The sequence below is a fragment of the Protopterus annectens genome, chromosome 11.part0 (assembly GCF_019279795.1).
Source record: "Protopterus annectens isolate FY-2018-M chromosome 11.part0, PAN1.0, whole genome shotgun sequence".
Lineage (NCBI taxonomy): Eukaryota > Metazoa > Chordata > Ceratodontiformes > Protopteridae > Protopterus > Protopterus annectens.
In genome coordinates this window covers 163,269,603-163,290,245 of record NC_056745.1, presented here as the reverse complement: position 1 = coordinate 163,290,245, position 20,643 = coordinate 163,269,603, and the positions used below count along the sequence as shown (strand labels likewise).

At 43.1% G+C, this 20,643-nt stretch overlaps 1 protein-coding gene across 1 annotated transcript in view; it reads right to left on the bottom strand.

The window, feature by feature from the left end:
* FGF6 (fibroblast growth factor 6) overlaps positions 1-20,643 on the bottom strand; it is a 117,267-nt gene that overhangs the window by 276 nt on the left and 96,348 nt on the right. Inside the window, exons 2-3 of the mRNA XM_044087566.1 lie at positions 14,030-14,133; positions 1-232 (exon numbers count right to left, since the gene is read on the bottom strand). The exon at positions 1-232 is cut by the window's left edge and continues 276 nt beyond it. Coding sequence (XP_043943501.1) covers positions 56-232; positions 14,030-14,133 — 281 coding nt within the window. The 3' untranslated portion in view covers positions 1-55. The remainder of the gene's footprint in view (positions 233-14,029; positions 14,134-20,643) is intronic.

The following is a 20,643-nucleotide window of genomic DNA, read 5'->3' as shown; positions in this document are numbered from 1 at the left end:
AGTGCCTAACAATAATAATTTGCTTTGTTTTGAGGTTTGTTTGTTCATTTGCTTTTCATATCCTTGGCAGAAAGTGAGTTGCTGTCATGGCAGGAGACACTCGGTTGCCTTTTTTAACTCTCCCGTGTTTGCTCAGTGCTATGTAGGCCCCTCGGTATGCTTTGGATTCATATGTGTTGTAGTTGTTGGGTAGCAAAATTTCCATAAATTTGCATTCATCATGAAAAAACGTCTAGAAAAGAACAGGCAAAGGGAATGTTTAGTGAAGAAAACAACAGTAACACTAATAAATGAAGTAAGAAGTATCTCACCACATGTTACTAAAAGCATGTTTGTAATTATTACTACTATTTTTAACAGGAAGCCCTCGTTGCTATAAATGACAATCCCTGCTGGACTTTCTGGACTTGACAGTAAATCTCTTTCTTCTGAGATAATTCTGTAAACTTACAGATCAGTTACCCCAGTGATGGCACATTTTTTATGACTACACTTGGTGGTTGCAATGTGCCCTGTATTCCTGAAGGCAGTATTGTAGGGCACATCCTGCAGTCTGTGTCTGCTGTAGATCACTATGTATTCTCAGGCATCCAAGCTGGAATGATACTCCCACACAGACATACCCTATGACTCTGTTTGGATTCATGTTTCAAATACTACTTGACATCTTCAGCACTTGATTGCATGACCTTGTAGACTGGACTGCTCATATGCACTCTTTGTACAGTGCTTGAATCATACAATCTGCATTTTGTAAGCCCCGCCAACTGGCTGCATTTTTTCTGATTTTATTTTTATGACTAATTTTAAGATCTTTCACTTGACATAAAATTACAATGGGCATGGCTGTGTATCTGGAGGGTTGGGGCATTGTGTTCTAAGAAAAGTGCATAAGCTGTGGTATGTCACAGGGCTTAGTGCTATGGTCTGTCCTGATTAGCAAGTTTTTACAGTCTGTAATGCTGGGTTTAGTTAATGATCTGCTCACAGATGACATCAATAGTGTCAAAATGGTGGTTACAGATAGACATGCTAGCCTCCAGCAACACTTGGAATGGGTTACAGAAGGTGTACTCACTGGCATACTGTATCATACACAAACTGCAACAGCATGGCAGAGAAGTCCAGCAGAATGTTGTGATTCATACAGAGGGGAGTGGATTCAAGAGATGTGAACATTATCCCATCAATGTACGAAGCTTTAATGAGCTGCAGCTGGACGGCTATACCCAGCTCTGGAACCCAAACAGACAGAAGAATATTAGAGCGATGGGCACTAGTAACATGAGAACATGTTAGGGTTCTGAAACAATGAGATACTGAGGAAAAGGTCAGAACACCAGGTATGAACACAATGAAAGAAACAGAAAATATAATATAGATTCATTGTATTCCTGGGGGAACAAGTGAGATGGGTAGATGTGAAAAAAGATAGACAGAGAAGAAGACATGGGTGGCAGCAAGAACAGTGATGTAAGAGAGAGACAGAGAGAGAGAGAGAGAGATGAGGAGATAACTATTTCGTAATGCGGATACTGGGCATAAGCATAAATAGAAGGTCCGAGCAAGTAATCAACAGGGGGACCCAAGCATGCCTTATAGAGATGACAGAAAGGGCTGAGGCAGAGAAACAGAAGCAAATTCATGGAGACATTCTGCAGCACTCACCAAGTAACAGGCAATCTGCACGTTCATATATGTAGAAACAGCTTATTGGCCTAACGTACCATGTCTAGTTCAGTGAGAAATAAAAAAAAGCTGTATAATAATTATGCTACCTGTTTCCACTTGCTGTGCTTCCTTCTTCCCACACACATTCCCAGGCAGTATGTCTACCTGTCAATAATAGATTTACTGCCACAGTATGCATTGATGATGATGATGATGATGATGATGACAGGTTAAAAAAACTTTGTCTCATATTATAAATAGACTTTTTTCCTGATTAAGGTAGCTTCACTCTGGGATTTTTCTCTCCCTGGCAATAAGCAGTGTCAGACTTAGTCTAATGTAGTACTGGGGTGCAGGACTGGAACCACACATATAGGGGTGTGGGGGCTTGCCGCAATGGAAAGCTACTTTGATACTTCTTTTGCAATTGCTGATATCTGACTATTGATACTTTTTGTGTTGACAAATCAGATGTCAGCAAAATGAGTTTTCTTGGAATAGTGACATAAGTCCTAATGCCATTGCTGTAACATTGAGAGTGTAGTCCCCCAGACTCCTATTTAGATATTGTTGTTTGTACTGTCAAGCATCTATATAATGTCACTGAGTTACCCAGCTTCTCTGATATCAGTTGTTCAAGTAGTCAGGTAAAAGTCACAAACTACCAAAGTCATACCCTGAAATGAAGCAAACTAATATTCCCAGAAATAAAGAAAATAACTGTTAGTTTACTACTTTAGAACATTTCTTCTGAATCAGTATTCTATTTAACATCAATTCAAACTGCAAACAATAACAGCATCAGCACTAAGTATGCCTCCGTGAAATTTAAATGCCTGGTTGGAGTTGTTAGGAGCCAGTCATCTAGATGCCGAAATACTCAGAATCCTAACAGCCGTAGGTGAGCTGCTACCTCCGTCATGCATTTGGTGAACACCCTGGAGGCTGTGGTGAGGCCAAAGGGGCATGCTCTGAACTGATGATGACTGTCTCCCAGTCAGAAGGGCAGATATCATCTGGAGCATCTTTTGATATGATAGTACGCTTCTTGAAGATGTGTTGAGAACATACAATTGTCCTTTTGCAGCACGGGCAAAAACCATGTACATCCTGAACCATGAAAATTTCACATATTGGTTTAATTTGCTGAGATCCAGAATGGGTCTCAAGTTCCCTGTTTTCTTAGGTACTGAAGAGAATCTTGAGTAGGTTCCGAATCCTATCTGGTCTGGGGCGACCTCCTGGATGACTCTTTTTTTGAGACGTTTTTCTATTTCTAAGGCTGCCACCTCCCTTTGATTAGGTGGAACATCTGGGATTATTTTCAATTTTGAAGGAAGAGGCTGGGAAAATGGTATGAAATAACCACTGGATATCATTCTCTGCACCAAGGAATCTTTTGTGATGGATGCCAAGGCTTCAGGGTACTGAGAAGAGTGTCCCTCTCCCCCCCCCAACTGCCTCCAGACAGTGGCAGCAGCCAGGCAAACCTTCAGGAGCGCTGGTAGGGTTTGTTTGAGAAAGAGTCACAGAAACCCTAGTTCTGAAACCACCTCTGCCACAGAGGCAGCATCTTTCATTAGAGTTCCCCCCTCTGCCTCTGGCAGAACCATCTCCTCATGAGTTTTGGAAAGGACCATGGAATCCACAGAGCCACATCTTTCTGCCTCCTCACTGATTCTGAAAAAAGAGTCTCTGAGGAGTAGAAAAATGGATCCCAATGGCAGACAAGGTCTTTCTATCTTACTCACTTCTGGAGAGCATTTCCTTTACCTTTGGGCCAAAACAGGAAGATCCATTAAAGGGAGTATTGATGACTGAAGACTTTAAGGGCTCTGCAAAATCACATAGAAGCATCCAGGCATGTCTCCTGATGGCTATGCCTGAATCTGCCACCTGTGAGGTACCCTCTGCAACATGGGATATCAACCTCATGGACACTTTAAATATGGGCTGAAGAGTTGCCAGTTGTGAAGACATCTTGTTCTGATCCTCCATAGACATGGACCCAGAAAGAGATTTGGAGAGCTCTTTAGTCAAATTTCTTTGCAGCCTTGAGAAGTGTGTCAGATAATTCAATAACTGCAGAGCAAAGGCTGCCGAAGCATACATATGCTTACCAAATGTGTTCGAGACCCTAGACTCCTTGTTAGGGAAATGGAAAGATGTGCTCTGCTCTGCAAGCTCTTTCTTAGTGGCTGCTGCCACAAACATGGCATCTTCTGGGACCCGCTTGCTGCAGTGTGCTCTGTCCTTTGCAGAGGGCTAAAATTTTATCTGGGTGTTTGGGGATGGGCTACACAGTATCTATCTCCTTCCATGCATGACATGAGACAAGATCTATTAACTCATCAGCCAGGGGAGTCACCCAATATGTAGCTGAGCCAGACATAAAAGCCTCCAGGAAACATCAACTCCTCCAAGGACAGGGTATCAGATGACCATCCACCTTTTTTGTTTCAGAAGTTCAAGTACGTCTCCAAATTAAACATCCTTGGGTGGAGATCTCGGGGACCCTTCCCCCTTTACTGAAGTCAGTGTCCTCAGTGAGACATTCCTGAGGGTAATCTAAGTGAATTCTTTTACACTTACTCTTATATGGGACCTCATCAGTGGGATGGCCTGATGAGGTATCGGACATAAAAGAGGAGTCCTGAGGGACTGACTGGAGACTTGAACGGGTTGGCTGTCCAAGAAGAATAGAAGTACGAGGCTCAGAACTAAGACCCAAAGGTGGTAAATTAATGGGATTCAGGGTGGGGGTCAAGGATGTCCTCTCTCTCTAGGCAAAAAAAGGCCTATCCACAATCTCAAAGGCAGAGGGCTTAGGGTAGACCAAAGCTGGCAGGACTGGAGCCAAAGTTCCCTGTGCCATTGATCCCTGAATCCCCCCAGGCCCTCCTCTCAAGTATGCAGTTGGGCCCGAGCTATCCAGTGCCAAAGCACCAAGAGGCAAGGATGGCTTCAAATAACTTCAGAGTTGATCCCAGTCCCCTGGAGTCAGCACCTATGTGAGCCCTCCTGCTCTGATAAATTGCAGCCGGATGGCTCAGGGAAGTGGTCTGAGTCGAATAATGACCTATTTTTGATCCAATGAGGACAACTCCAGTGATCTAGGATCCAAGGGATCCAAAACCACAAGATGGATCAGAGAAGGAGAAATTAAGTGAGAGTAGTGATGGGGAGATTCATGGATCTGATGGGAGATGGAACCAGAATTCTCCCCATCTGGATCTAAGCTCTGAGGAATCTTCTCATCATCCTATCCATCTTGGCATCAAACCAGCTCCTGGAGGACCTAAGTGAAGAGCTGGTATATGGCTGCCTAGAGTGCTTCTATGGAGTCGCCTGTAGAAAGGGAGAAGGAAGTCAAGTAGGTATTGGCTCCGGCGAGTATCAGAGTGACCTGATCCGAGCAGACTTCTTTTTCGAGGAAGTAAGATCCGAGAGAGTCAGATCTGATTTTTTTTTAATTTTTGATGGTGACTTGAAGGTTGGAGCCAAAGTCATAGATGGGTCCGGAGACCTTTTTTCTGGCATCTTTGTTTTTAGAAACCATATCAGGCTATGCTTTGTGAACTTCTTAGAGGGGGTTTGAGTACCAGATGAAAGACGAAGAGGAGGAAGAAGAAGAAGACTGTTCAAGTCCAATTTATTTCTTCTGTCACTTAATGATCTAGTGTTGAAACCAGCACAAACAAAACAGTCAGTATCCAAGTTGACAGCACCCAAGCAATAAACACATTCCCTGTGGGCAGCACCCAGGCAATAGACACATTCCCTATGGGCATCAGAACTGGGAATTTTGTGTCCACAGGATTTGCATTTTTTTAATCTGGTTGGTTTGTCTGACATAATGGATAGAGATACTAGCCTTTATCCAGAAAATAAATGAAGAGAAAGACAGAAAGAGGTATCAGTATTTAATTATTTATTTGTTTAGCCAAATACCAATGAAGGCATAAAGAAATACCCTCTAACAGGCAGAAAGGGAAGAGGAAGGAAAGACAAAGATACCAACAATGGTACTCAAGGTAATACCAGATGATCAGTAGAAGGGAAAGTAAAGCCTGACAGTTAGGATCCCGGAGAAAAACTCCAGAAAGTAAGTAAGGATAGTAGGAAATGAGAATTCAATTAAGAAAAACTCACCCGACAGCTCAAGAAGGAAGGAATGTGGTGGCAAATGTGATCTGGGGTATGCTAGGTTGGCAGGGCATTATGATTAAGGGAGGAGCTTGAGGGTTGGATCTGAGGATCTGGAAGAAGTGGCCGAGCTAGATCAGAGTCGGATCCAAAACCCATCAGTTGAGGAATGAATGAAAATGACATCATGTATATATATATATATATATATATATATATATATATATATATATATATATATATATATATATATATATATACATATATATATATACAGTTAACTGTCGGTTAACCGGAATTCAAGCAACTGGCACTCTCAAGCAACAGACAAAAAAATATCAAAGAAATACAGTACTAATGTCATCTGTTGCACTTTCTGTTTTTCTCCCGCAGAAACATACCTTAAATTTTTTGAGTTTTACAGTTTTAAAAAGGAAGATAGGAATAAATTACCCTCTCCCCAACCTGAGAACAAGTCAAACCAAAAAAATAGTATAGGGTTCAGTATTAATCAGGCCTATTTCTAATAGTAACTCTCAAGCAACCAGAAACTACAGTTATCTGGTATCGACTGATTCCCATGGGTGCCAGTTAAATAGAAGTTATGTTCTTACCATAACGTTCCATGTTAGTTGTCTTCTTCTCGCCTTCTTCTTGCTGGATGGGTTCGGAGCCGACCTCGGCTCCGACTCGGCCACTCTAAAGCTCGAGAGTTGGTTCCACCGGCTCGAGGCTCCCCTTATATCCCACAATGCTAGGCGAGAGTTACCTCAGATCTCGTTTGTAAGCTAACCCCAGCTTATAATAGTAACAGTATAACTGCAAACAGAGTCCACCTCTAACAACAGGAAGAAAGAAGGGTGACCTACATCCTGAACCAGGAAATATGCATAATAGCATATGTCTAAGAAAGAGGTGGTAGAAAGAGAGGTCATAATCACAACTCCTCTAGGTCTGTCCAGGCCAGGGGGAAGGAGGGTGGGACGCAAGAAGAAGGCGAGAAGAAGACAACTAACATGGAACGTTATGGTAAGAACATAACTTCTATATGTTAAGTTGTCTATCTCGCCTTCATTCTTGCTGGATGGGACGCGTCCCTAGCACCTTGTCCCGGTGGCCTAACGGAACAGACTCCTGAGAACAGTGGAACCAAAGTTAGCTCTATGCCTAGAAGCTAAATCCAACTTATAATGAGAAATGAAAGTGTGAGGAGTAGCCCAAGTAGCCGCTGCACAAATGGTGTCAATAGGCAGTCTGTCTTGGAAGGCTAAAGAAGTAGCCAAAGCTCTGGTGGAATGGGCCTTAGGTTTATCAGGCAGCTTTTGATGTCTAATTTCATATACAAGGGAAATCAAAGATGTTAGCCATCTGGATAATGATACCTTTGAAACTGAAAGTCCCTTTCTGCTTTCCGCATAGGAGACAAACAGCTGATCAGATTTTCTGAACTGTTTTGTTCTATCCAAGTAGTACCTCAATTGACGGTGAACATCCAGGCAGTGTAATTTTTGTTCAGACCTATTGGAGTATTCTGGAAAAAGACAGGTAGATCAATGCTTTGATTTAGATTTGACGTCGAGACCACCTTAGGCAAAAAGGACGGGTTAGTTCATAAAGATACTCTGTCCTTATGAAACAAAAGATAAGGAGGACGACAGCTGAGTGCTTGAAGCTCTGAAACTCTTCTAGCTGATGTAATAGCTACCAGAAAAAGAGTCTTCCATGATAATAATTTTAAAGAACAGGAGACTGCAGGTTCGAAAGGGGAGAATCAAAGAAGCAAGAACTAAATTTAGGTCCCAAGGAGAAGGAGGATTTCTTATAGGAGGTCTGAGAAGAAAAACTCCTTTCAAAAAGGCTTTGCAAAGCTTGTGGGACATTAAGGCAGATTCAGAAATACCCACATGAAAGTTAGAAATAGCTGCCAATTGAACTTTAAGTGTAGAGGAGATGAACCTGCATGGAAGAGTTCAGCTAGAAAATCAAGGACTAATTGGATGGAAGCAGTGAAAGGATCTATGTCCTTTCCTTGAGCCCAATATGTGAAGCGTTTCCACTTACTCAAATAAATCTTCCGAGTGGAAGATTTATGGGAAGCTATCAAAATATCTCTAACAGAGTGAGATAATTGAGGAAGCCTGGCTAAGGTTGGAACTGGAGGAACCAAGCAGTGAGGTTCAGAGAGGGGAGGGAGCGATGAAACTGACCCGACTGATGGATCAAAAGATCTGGAACTAGGTCCAGATTCCACGGTCGCCCCAAAAGAAAACGATGTAGAAAGGGGAACCACACTTGTCGAGGCCAGTAAGGAGCAATGAGGATCAATGAGGCCTTCTGAGCGATAGCTTTCTGTATCACTTGAGAGATTAGTGGGAAGGGAGGAAATGCATACAGAAGTCCCCGGGGCCAAACTTGGACTAGAGCGTCTCTGCTGGGTTGGCCTGGTAAAGGGAATAGAGTGAAATATTCTCTGCACTTGCTGTTTTGGGGAGTAGCAAAAGATCGCAGCAAGGCTGACCCCACTTGAGAAAAATTTCTCTCACTACAGAGTCTTTCAGAGACCACTCGTGAGGCATGAGTATAGCTCTGCTCAACTTGTCCGCAATTTGATTGGACTTTCCGGGGATGTGCGTTGCTATCAGAAACCGCTGAGAAGAAATCGCCCATTGCCACAGTCTGAGTGCTTCTCGACACAGGGGGTATGACCTGGTTCCGCCTTGTTTGTTGATGTACCACACTACAGACATATTGTCTGTCTGGATTGCAATCGTTCCCAAGGGAAGAGAGTCTTGAAGGGCTTGCAACGCTAAAAGCACTGCTCTCATCTCCAGAACATTTATGTGCAAGTGGCATTCGTTTGGTTGCCATATGCCCTGGACCGTCCTGCCCTGATAATGCTCCCCCCACCCGATCAGGGAGGCATCCGTTGTCAGAGTAGCAACCGGAGGAGGTGGAACAAAGGGTCTTCCCAACAAGAGCTGAGGGGAAGACATCCACCACATGAGATGATTTTTGCACGCTTGCGTGATCATAATGGTGTGAGACATTGGGAGTTGCTGGTATGACCATTGAGTAAAGAGCATCCATTGAAGGATCCGCATGTGGAATCTGGCTAATGGAAGCAGAGGTATGGCGCTGCCATAATTCCCAACACTTTCAGAACTAACCTGGCTTTGATTCTGTTGTTGTTGAAAAGGAGTGATACCAGTTTGTGAATGTCTGTTATTCTCTGATGTGTTAGTCTAGAGACATGTTTACTGTATCTAGATTTGCGCCTATGTAAGTAATAGTACGACAAGGCGACAAAACAGACTTTTCGCAATTTATTGAAATACCCAGCTTTTGACAAACGCGAAAAGTGTAATCCCTGGCCATCAGAAGGAGATGCTTGGTGGGAGCTGTGAGGAGCCAGTCGTCCAAATATGGAAACACCTGGAATCCTTGTCGTCTCAGGTGAGAAGCTACCACTGCCATGCATTTGGTAAACACCGGGGCAGTGGAGAGACCAAAGGGCAGGGCCCTGAACTGAAAATGACTGGTTCCCAGCCTGAAGCGGAGGAATCTTCTGGAGCGTCTGTTCATTTTTATGTGATAGTACGCATCCTGAAGGTCTATAGAGCACATCCAGTTTCCTTTGCCCAAAAGGGAAGGATGGATTGCAGCGTGACCATCCGAAATCTTGTTTTCTTGACTGATCTGTTCAAGACACTGAGATCCAAAATTGGTCTCCAGTCCCCTGTTTTCTTTTGAACTAAAAAGAACCTTGAGTAGATTCCGGATCCTTGCTGGTCTGCTGGAACTGTCTGAATTGCTCTTTTGTAAGCAGTTTTGAAATCTCCAAAACCGCTAGATCCCTTTGAGCCGGGTGGAACATCTGGAAGGGATTTTTGACTGATTTGGAATGCGAAGAAAGGGGATAGAATAGCCTTGAAATGATGGACTGTACCCATTTGTCTTGAGTCAGGGATAGCCAGGCTTCTGGGTACAGTGACAATCTCCCCCCGACTCCCTCGAAAGATGGCAAGTCGGGCAACACCTCAGGGATGCTGAAAGGGCTTGTCAGGAAGGCTTCCCGATTGCCCTGGTTCTGCGGACCCCCTGCCCCTAGGGCGGCGTCTACCATTGTTATTCCGCCTCTGCCTCTGGCAGGAAACGACTCTGTGCGTCAGGCGAAGTCCCTTGAGATTGTTTACGGAACCACATCTTTCCACCTTTCTGGCCTTTGGGGTAAGGCCTAGGAGTAGAAAAACGGACTCCGACGGCAGAAAGGGTCTTGCCATCAGTTTCGCACCTAGTCAAGGTTTCTTTCACTTGAGGACCAAAGAGGGATGATCCATCAAACGGGGAGTTAGTGAAAGACGTCTTGAAGGGGTCGGCAAAATTGCATAGCCGCATCCAGGCATGCCTACGTAAGGCCACACCTGTCCCTGCGGCTCTGCTCGCTCCATCAGCCGCGTAAGAAAGAAGGCATGGAGGAGTTGGTTATGGAGTTAAGGGTAGCCAGCTGCGTGTTCATCTTATCTTGGAAACCCGCAGCTGTAGGGTCCTTTAACATTTCACTCGCTTCCTTGATCAAGTCCCTTTGAAGACGAGTAAAATGGCACAGGTAGTTCAGCGAACGCATGGTAAATGTCGCTGACGAGAACATCCGCTTCCCGTACCTGTCCATGGACCTAGATTCCTTGTTAGGTGGATGGACAGGTACTGAAGGATCAGCTAGCTCCTTCTTAGTGGCAGCAGCTACCACCATAGCATCCACAGAAACTCCTTTTGTTAAGAACTGTTTGTCTGCTGGTGCCATTATGAACTTGGAGGGTCTCCTGGGAGTGGAGTCCACTGAATCAGGAGCCATCCATGCCTTCTTAGCAACCACCTGCATGAGGGGGTCAAAGGGGGGAGACACCCAGGAGGTGGAAGGACGAGAGCCAAATGCCTCAAGATACACAGATTCGTCCTCCGAAGGGTTGAGGGCTGGCCAATTTCCCCTCTGTTTCAGGATCTCCAGAATGTCTGCAAATGAGACATCTTCAGAAGGGGAACGGGGGGAACCCTCAGAATCATCCAAATCTGTGTCTGACGTGATGGACTCAGGTGAGTCAATGTGTTTCCTCTTACACTTCCTCTTCCGAGGGGCTCTTCTGCCAAATCAGGAGAGGCCTCGGAAGAGGATGAAATCCCACAGGGGGTTCCTGAGGAGCTGGCTCTCTGCGGTCCGGGATGAGGGAGTGAGTCGACTTAACCTGAGGCACTGTAGAGGGAGGGGCGGACGGAGCCGACTGTGGAGTAGAGCCAGGCTCTAACACACTCCGCATGACCTCGAATGCACCCCTGTCAGGCAGAGCCAGAGGTCCCCGCTCCGAGAAGCTAAGAACCCCCCTCGGCACCGACAGTGATGGCTCCGAGGCCGATGTCGGAGCTGAACTCACCAGCGCCGAAGCACCGAGAGGGAGAGGGGGGTCGGACAAGGGTCCGATGCCACTCACCCCCTCGGAGCCGACGAGGGAAGTCCGGCACCGAGATTCTTCCAAGGAAGAAAACGGAGCCGACGACGGAGCCGAAGACAATTGTATCGGCTCCGACGCTATCACAGTCTCGGTTCCGACGCGACCCGGCTCCGAGCTCAAGAGAGTCGAAGGAGGAATATGTTGATGGACCGGGCAGGCATCGACTGATGAGTCGGGCTCTGAAGCATCTGGGCCAGTGCCTCGGACTTAAGAAGTCGACTCACTACCCTCTGAAGGTCATGATCCGACAGCCTCGATGACCTAGAGGAGTGAGATCTTTGGCTCCGTTCAGACAGCAGGGGAGATCCTGGAGCCGAATGAACGGAGCCAAGAGATGGTGACCTGGACCTCTTCCTAGTTGTCGGCTCCGAAGGTCTGGTCGGAGCCGACACGGGACTTCTACTAACTCGGCCCCGGCCGAGCGGGAGCCACAGAAACTGTGGCTGAGACTTATCGGCTCCAGCCGGAGCCGATGAAGGCAGAGGTTGAGAAACCTTAGGTCTCGGCTCAGTTGTCGGAGCCGAAGACCTAGATGCCTTAGAGGGCTTCCCTGTTGAAACAGATAGGGAATCCTCTGGCTTGAGTAAGCCTCTTAATATCAATTTATTTTTTCTTTCCTGCAGGACCCTGGGGCTGAAGCCATGGCACACAGCACAGGAGTCCTGCAGGTGCAAAGGCCCCAGACAGTAGACACAAGAAGTGTGAGCGTCTGTCAGAGACATTTTCTGACAGCACGCATCACACTTCTTGAATCCGAAGACCTTTGCTTCCTTAGACATTTTTTTAAACAGGTGTAAACAAACACACACACAAACACACTAATTACACCCTGTCAAATTTAAATTATAATAAAAACCACTAACTAGGATTTTTAAAATAATACACACACTCCACTAGGGAAGAGAAAAGGCCTGTAGGCCCAAGGGAAGAACCTAAAGTTCTTGAGGGAAAAAAACGGGAATTTTTTAGAAGGGGATAAAAATTTCTCTAAACTAAGGGAAATAAGTAAAAATATTAAAATTAAAGGGGTTTTGATAGACTAAATTACACAAGAAAAAGTCACTTACCAAGAACCGGTAGAAAACCAACCTCGATAGCTTAGCGGCAAACGAGATCTGAGGTAACTCTCGCCTAGCATTGTGGGATATAAGGGGAGCCTCGAGCCGGTGGAACCAACTCTCGAGCTTTAGAGTGGCCGAGTCGGAGCCGAGGTCGGCTCCGAACCCATCCAGCAAGAATGAAGGCGATATAGACAACTTAACATCTGAGAGTTTACTGTACAAGCTTTCTGAATAAGTATTTTAGTGTGAAATAACTGAGACATTAAGATAGCTTGGGATAGGGGAGGGGCACCCATAGTGTGTTCCCTGTATAATCTGGCAGACAAAGCAGATTTAGCCTTATTTATTTGTTGGTTGATTAACTGATTGATTGATTGATTGATTGATTGATTGATTGATTGATTGATTGAGTAGGTTCACCATCTATCATCAGCTGTATCCCAGAGTGCACTTCTTCAGTCTTCTGCTCTAATATTTCTAGCACCCATCTACCATTCACTTCAGAGACCAGGGTCATACAAGTGAACAAATCCTTTGTTTTAGTACTTCTGGTTTGGACAGAGAGGAGATCAAGGCAACCTGATAGGGCACCTCCTGGATGGCTGCAGAGGGCTTTATTTATGACCTATCCATTATCCCATCCAGCATCTAATGCATAAACTTCATATATGAGTTACAGAACTAGAATCTTTAGTCTTCTCAACTAAGTACTTCTAGCCCTGAGCATTAAAACTGTCCCCTCCTTCACAAGATAAGTGAGCCAGCAAAAATAATGCAAAGTCTGTATCCTTCCTAAACTCCTCAGGAATTAGGTCTGTTGATCAAACCCTGGCTCCTGGGTCACAGTCAAGATTCCTTCCACCTGCTCCACGGAGCAGACCCCTAGTCTACTTTTGCTGATACTGTGCATGTATATATGTATGTATGCATATAAGAATTTAAGCATGCATCCATGTAGATGTTATGTGTGCATGCAGTTCTACTAAAATACTCTTGGCTCAAGTGCAGTTATTCTTACCACTTCTTTGCCCCATTTTCCTCTTTGTAGCAGAAGTCTGTTATCAGTAATGTATGGGACACTGGAGAAAGGTATAGTTTTTTCACACAAAACCACAAGTGCATCATGAAACCTGGCAGACTGGAAACATTCTGGTGTGTGAAGGTTGTCATCCAGCTTGTTAGAAGCCATTTTCCTGCATGCAGCCCTTCCTTCCTTCCTTCCTTCCTCCTTCCTCCTATATATGCATTCTCAGAAACTACTGGGGGGGTGACAGTCAAAAGTGCCTTCTCAGCAGTACTGCCAAGGAAGTAATTGCTTAGGCACTACTCCAAGTTGCTATAGCAACAGTGTATTACAACCCTCTGTCCCTGTGACTCTGAAGAGAGCATTCAAGGGATATTCTAAATAACTCTCTGCCAAACTCAGCTCCTGTCAGTGTTGGGTTACTTGTAACTGGCTCCAGTCCAGGGCTGCTGATGACTAGGTTTGCTGTATAATGACACTACATAAACTACTGTATAAGGAAAATGAATGTGCATCTTCTAGTAAAGGACAGCTACAGTTTAAAAGACTTGACAGTACTCATCTGCTGCAAAGTATAAACATGATTAATGGGTTAAGGGTACAAGAACGTAGCTCTGACTTACAGTTGCATATAGCCTTCCTTTGTTATTCATAGCTATGAAGAATCTGCTTTCCACGCCATGCAAACTCACAACACCTCGCTCCACAGTCGATATCTCCAACAGACCTAAGGAAACAACAGATTTGCAGTTGCTTACTGGGTTTCTTCATGACGTTCATATACATCCTAGGAGGTCTCTGTGTGGTTGCTGTATGCTTGACAGAAAAAAAGCAACGTGGCTTTAGGTAAAGGCATCACTTCATACCATTACATGTGAAATGCTTGTCTTTTGAGAACTTGAGTCCCATGCACCGAGAAATACAACAGTAATTTAAAAATATTCCTTAACAATAGATTTGCAAGGGAGAATTGTTATGCAGGTCATAAACGTATAATGTTTATCACGAAACAGTAGCATCTGCTGATCCCCTCACTCCAGGCCAACATCACTGCTGCCAGTAATGGTGCTATTTAAGTGCAGTCACCCTGCGTTGTGAACTTTAGCTCTATATGATTGTTACTGTTGAAGTCACACCCTGAACCCATGTGAAACTCTAGAGAAAATCTAGGTTTGTGGATGGATGGATTCTCAGTCTCTGCCAAGTACCTTCCTATCAGTGCCCATACAAATTAACAAACATTTGTGATAGCACCAGTGATAACCAAGGGACGTACAGTAATCCAGGAGGGGTGCAAAACCTTCCAGCAACATCACAGGCACAGACTTAGCAGATATCCCCTAACTAGTTAGGAGAGGGCAAGCAAGATGCTCTCAAAGGTGTGTGCATCAAATGTTTATGTATTCTTGTCTTCTTTTGGGCTATCTCAAATCAGAAAGGAGAATATTTAGAACACATTTTGAGAAGTAATCTAACCTTACAGTCTCAGAAAATGAACTCTCACAAACCTACAGTTAAGCAGCCCAGCAATACTGATCTGACAACAAAACATGACGATTACGATTCTTAATATATGCAAGCCATATGAAATCTTCCCAGGTCCTCTATGCAACATTAATGTAAAACAAAGAAAGAACTCTGGTTAGCACAACTGGCAAAGCTGAACATTCACAAAGCCATAGCAACACAAAATCCAAACTAGCTTTACATAGTGATAGAAAATATTTATTACCCTGTTTCTATACTTTTATTGCATGACAGGAGACAAACCTTTTTCCTGCCAACTTTTCATCTGCCTAGTCATTTTGGGTTTATTAATTTGTTTCAGCCAGTTTACTTAAAGATACGTAAAAGTTTAATCACAAAGAAGAGCATCTGAAAGGTGAAAGCATTCTGTCCTTGAAGATATAAAGATACATCATGGTTTATCTGTTAAGGTAAGGTCATTGAAGAAGTTGCTTCTTAGCAGACACAAGACATATTCAAAGGGTTCAAAGGAATCAGTTTTAAGACCACTGATCCCAAGGCTGTCATTATTCTTTTTCCACTGCGTATTTCTGTTGGCAAAGCATGCAGTCAAAATAACAATAAGTGAAATATTCATTCTGCATGCCCTTCAAATATTCATTCCACCCATACATCCCCTTTCAGTAACCAAGCTACCCAGTACAAAGTCATCGTGGTTCAGTGCTTATCCATGCAAGGAACTGCTACAAGGCAGGAACTATTCCTGGTTGGGATGCCAGTCCATTGCAGGACATACCTTCTCATGTACTCACACCCCCATGTACACCTAGCAACAATTTAGCATCACTAATCCATCTGCAAGATTGTCTTTGGAATACAAAAGATAACTTAGTACATGGGCAAAAACTTACATGAACACAGAAAGAATGTGCATAATTCATATGGAAAGCACCACAGGCTGGAAATTAAACCAGGGAACCAAACTCTGTGAGGCAGTAGTGCTAACCGCTATACCACTATGCTACCCAGTATTGTTGTGATGATGTTCCTTCATAGATACAACTATGCTCTCTTTATTATACAACAGGGATATAAAAACCTGTAGCCCAACTGATCAAAATATATCACATGATCATCATAAATTCTGCTTATATAGCACTGTTACAATAACAGCCATTTTACTGTCTGAAACTAATGGTTTCCATGACTATATTACAGCCTTGTTTATAGAAAGAGGATTGGTCATCTGTACTTTCACAATATCATTGCCATGGGTGAACAAAAAGAAAGCAAATAGCACTGCCTTTTCCAAACGTATCAACCATTTACAAATAAAACCTCAAAGACAGTACTTAAACACAAATAGGAATTATACTGCCATGTCTTTACTGCCCTTCCTAAAACAGTTCAGTCATAATGTAAGTATGCCAGCACCTACGGTCACAGCCTGTATCCTACTATCAAAATTCACAAACCTGTTTCCTTAATTATACTTAAATAAACTTGAAAGAGGTTTTAACTTGGGAGGAAACTATGTTACCGTGTTAATTCCTTCATAACCACCCCACTGAGTTTTATTGTTGTAGTAATCCATAGACTACTGCATTATTGGATAACAAAGCCCTTCTAGGATGAGGGTTATGGGGATTTACCCACATCACATATGGTTATATCAGTCCGTACATCTCTTGATAAAACCACAAGACATACCTAAATTCACATGCTGCACTCTCATATTATGTTTCATTCAGTCACAGCACACTGCAGTGTCCCATGGAAAGAAGGCAGGCAATCAGTCCTTCCCTTCCCTGATGGCCTTTTAGTGATCCATGTCACTAGAAGCCATGTCTAAGTTATGCTTCCAGTTTCAAGGATGAAATCTGACAACTTCTACAATGAGCTAATATGAATGGCAGCTGTAGCTCCTTATCTGGCCAATGAGTCCCTGAGAGGAATGGAGTACGGCAAGACGACATAAAAAGCATCGCAGCTGTAAAAGTAATGTTCTCAAAGTGGACTGCCCTCACAACTCACAAAGAAGAAGAATGTAAACAGTTACTCAAGATAATGAAATATGGCCAAGATGCATTTATTAGATCCAAATCGTGAAAGGGAACAGAGGCTAAACATTTTGCACAAGTCTAAACGAATAATGATTTTAATGACCTTGTCAAAATGTAGCTCAGGAGGCAAATAATTATGTTTCTTTGCAGTACGCCTCGAACACAACTAATACTTCAGGTTACTTTTCCTAGGGAGGTATGCTGAAGAGACTGATATTCAGAATCACTGCTTAAAGACAAGCTAGCTTTGTTATTAAAAAAAAAAAGAAAGCAAACAAGATTCTTTGTCCTGGACAGATTGGGACTTGAAATCTTGATCAAATGTTTCAAATAACTGCACTTTTCACAAGTCTGCTTGATATAGGTACAGCCAAGGTTAAATGTATCCTCAGAGAAAGCTTATGTCCTAAGCCAAGACAACAGAAATACATATCCTTTATATGCAGAATACCATGAATTAAAATCTTGGACAACATTCATCTGATACCTATCGTGGTTACCAGATAGTTTGCAGATGGTAAGAGTGGCACAGAACTACATCTTGTAGGTCCATAGGGAAATACTAAGCTTATTACCAGAGAACTTTAGCCATGTCAGTCAGACAGAAACATCAGTATACTAGTTGCCCCTAGTCAAACGATCATTCCCACAAATTCCCAGTGTAAACTTTGGTTTCCCATCCAATAAAATCTTGGTTAGTTTCATTGGTAGATATGCAGTTATCCTATTTAGTGTCTGCTTCATAGACATGGAATGCATTGTGTTAAGAATCAATCATGCCGGCATGTGTTGCTAATCCTAGAATGGAGGTTAGGGTCTTTAGAATGGACATTTGTTAAAATGTTAGTTTTACAAAGGTATAGAAGGTTGTGTAGAGTAGGATATTTTATTGCACAAAATGATATACAAAATTCTTCCTTCAGGAGTCTATTTGAGTGAATGAATACATTTAACTAGAAACTCATCTGTCATGACCTAGCACCTAACTTATCACACACAGAAAATAGTTCACAAGGCAACAGATAGGATAGATATCTGGCCTTTAGCCTGCATATCTTCTTCATGTCACACTCTGCTATTCTTTTAAATCAAGCAACTGTAGCCAGGGGCAGCTCATGCTATAGGACTGCAGGACTGCAGCCCTCCCACCTAGAAAACAAATAAAAATAAAACTAAGAAACACAAAAAACATAATTCCCGGAAGTACTCTGCACATGCGTGCACGCTCTAGATACACGGGAACACTCTCAGACTGTTTTCTCAGCAGTCTAGATAGGGGGAAAGGCATCTCAGCCCCAAGACACCCAGCAGTCTGTGCGGTGGTGACATCACAGAATGGAGGCACTCCAGACTGCAGCAGCAGCAGGCTGGACCAATCAAGATGCATGTAGCAGCTAACAAGGTGTGCTGGACCAATCATGATCAGCTAACATACACCAGTGGGGATTTAGACAGTTCAGATATCTAGGGTTGCTCATCAGCAAGCAGCTAACATACAACAGCAGGACAGTTTGGATATCTAGGGTTGCTCGTCAGCAAGATGAGCAGTGTGTGTGTGTGTGTGTGTGTGTGTGTGTGTGTGTGTGTGTGTGTGTGTGTGTGTGTGTGTGTGTGTGTGTGTGTGTGTGAAATGCCCTAGTTGATATACACTGGTGGCTAAAGCAAACTCATGGTGGTGTGGTAGGGAATACCTCAGGCTTGAACCCTGTACCTTGTATGCAGGTGGTAAGGGCCTGAATTCCCTACCCACCACCATTTGTAAAAATTGTGCAGTTTTTTGCCTCATATTTGATCTGTTCTGTTCCTCATAATATCTGTGGTTTCTAAATATTTAAATACTTTAATATTTGATGGTGCTGTGGTAGCATTGTTGCCTCACAGCTACAGGCTCTCAAGTTTGATTCTTGACTGGGGTTCCTTCTGTGTGGGATCTGCATCTTCTCCCTTTGTTTGTGTGGGTTTGCTTTTGTGTCCTCCCATGTTACAAAGACATGTGTCTGCATTATTTCTTCCTGGGCCTCTGCTGAAAATAGTTTTTTTGTTCCATGTCAGACTGTCCTGGTTAACAAATGTTAAATAAAATTGACAGGCATTTGAATTTCAGACTTCAGGTTTCTGAATGTGTAATTCCTTAAATATTTGAATGTGCAGTGGTAGCATTGTTGCCTCACAGCTACAGGTTCTCTGGTTTGATTCTTGCTGTGGTGCCGTCTGTGTGGAGTCTGCATCTCCTCCTGTGTTTGTGTGGGTTTGCTCTGCTGTCCTGCCATTTTACAAAGACGTGTCTGCAGTATTTCTCCCTAGGCCTCTGCTGAAAATTGTTTTTGTTCCATCAGACTTTCCTGGTTAATAAATGTTAAATAAATAAAATTGACAGGCATTTGAATTTCAGACTTCATATTCTTCAGAAAATACATAGTAACACAAAACCTTTTATTCTAGCAATTTTATAGGTTTATAAGATGAATATTTGAAATGTGTCCCTATTTTTGGGACTGTATTCTCCCATTATTGGCTTTGGCCAGATTTTTTGTGCTAAGGTTGACAGCTATGGCAAGAACTGAAGTCACTGAATATGTTTGAGGGCTGTATTCCGTCATTACTGGGTTTGTCCAGGTGTTTTGTGCTAAGAGGCTGACAGCTATGGTGAGAACTGAATTCACTAAATGATAGTCATTTAAGTTTCAGTCTTCCTCTCTTTCAGAAAGCAGCTGATTTGGTGTAGTGGTATGTTGCTCTGACTGTTTTGCACAGGGACCTTGGCAATAAAATGTATGGTGGTAACACAGCATTTTATTCTAGCAACTTTCCAAGATTATACAAGCAATGTTTAATGTGTCCATGGTTTTTGGGCTTTTGCCCCCCCCCCCAATAAATTTTGGCTTTTTCCAGATTTCTTGTGCTGTGAAGTTGAGATGCAGTTGAGTATTGAATAGATTTTACAAGGAGCTGAGAGCTGCAGGGGAAGAGAAGTTTAGTGCTGCTTATGCTGAGTCTGCTTGCATTGTTAATAGCACAACAGGTTGTGTACTTGCTTTTGATGCAGAAGGCTGTGGGTCCTACTCTCACAAGGAGTGGATGCTGCCGTACTGAGAATGTCCTCTTTGGCAAAGATACTAACTATGAACCTGTTATCAGTTTGCCATCCATATCCTATTGCAATTTTACTAGCTTATCATTTTTTTAATGTAATACAGGCAATATATTCCTCAAGGGCAACAGACACTTTATTTTTTGATGAAACCATGAAATATAAAGGTGTTTGCTAGCAGCAACCTCTTCATTAGTAACAGATTTCTTTAATGTGGAATTATTTAGATGACTTTTACTTCTTCAGAGATTGTGCATGTTTACTGATAATGGTGGACTGTAGAAGTTTGAGTAGACTTTTATGATGGAAATCTTCTGAACTGGGCAGTTTTGTCATTATTGGTGCATGCATTTTGTTTCATTGTTTACTGGAAAAATGTTCTGAATTGGGCAGTTTTGTCATTACTGGTGCATGCGTTTTGTTTCACTGTTTACTGGAAAAATGTTCAAAACAATAAATTTAAAATGCCCTCTAACAACTGTACGGTATTGTACAAGGAATATAATTTAGTACAATCAGGAAAGTGTATCAAAGAGCACATGTATGTTTCATGTGCAAGGGGCCTATGATTTGAAAACAGCCCAGAGTTAATCTTTATCTGCCACTGGCAAAATGT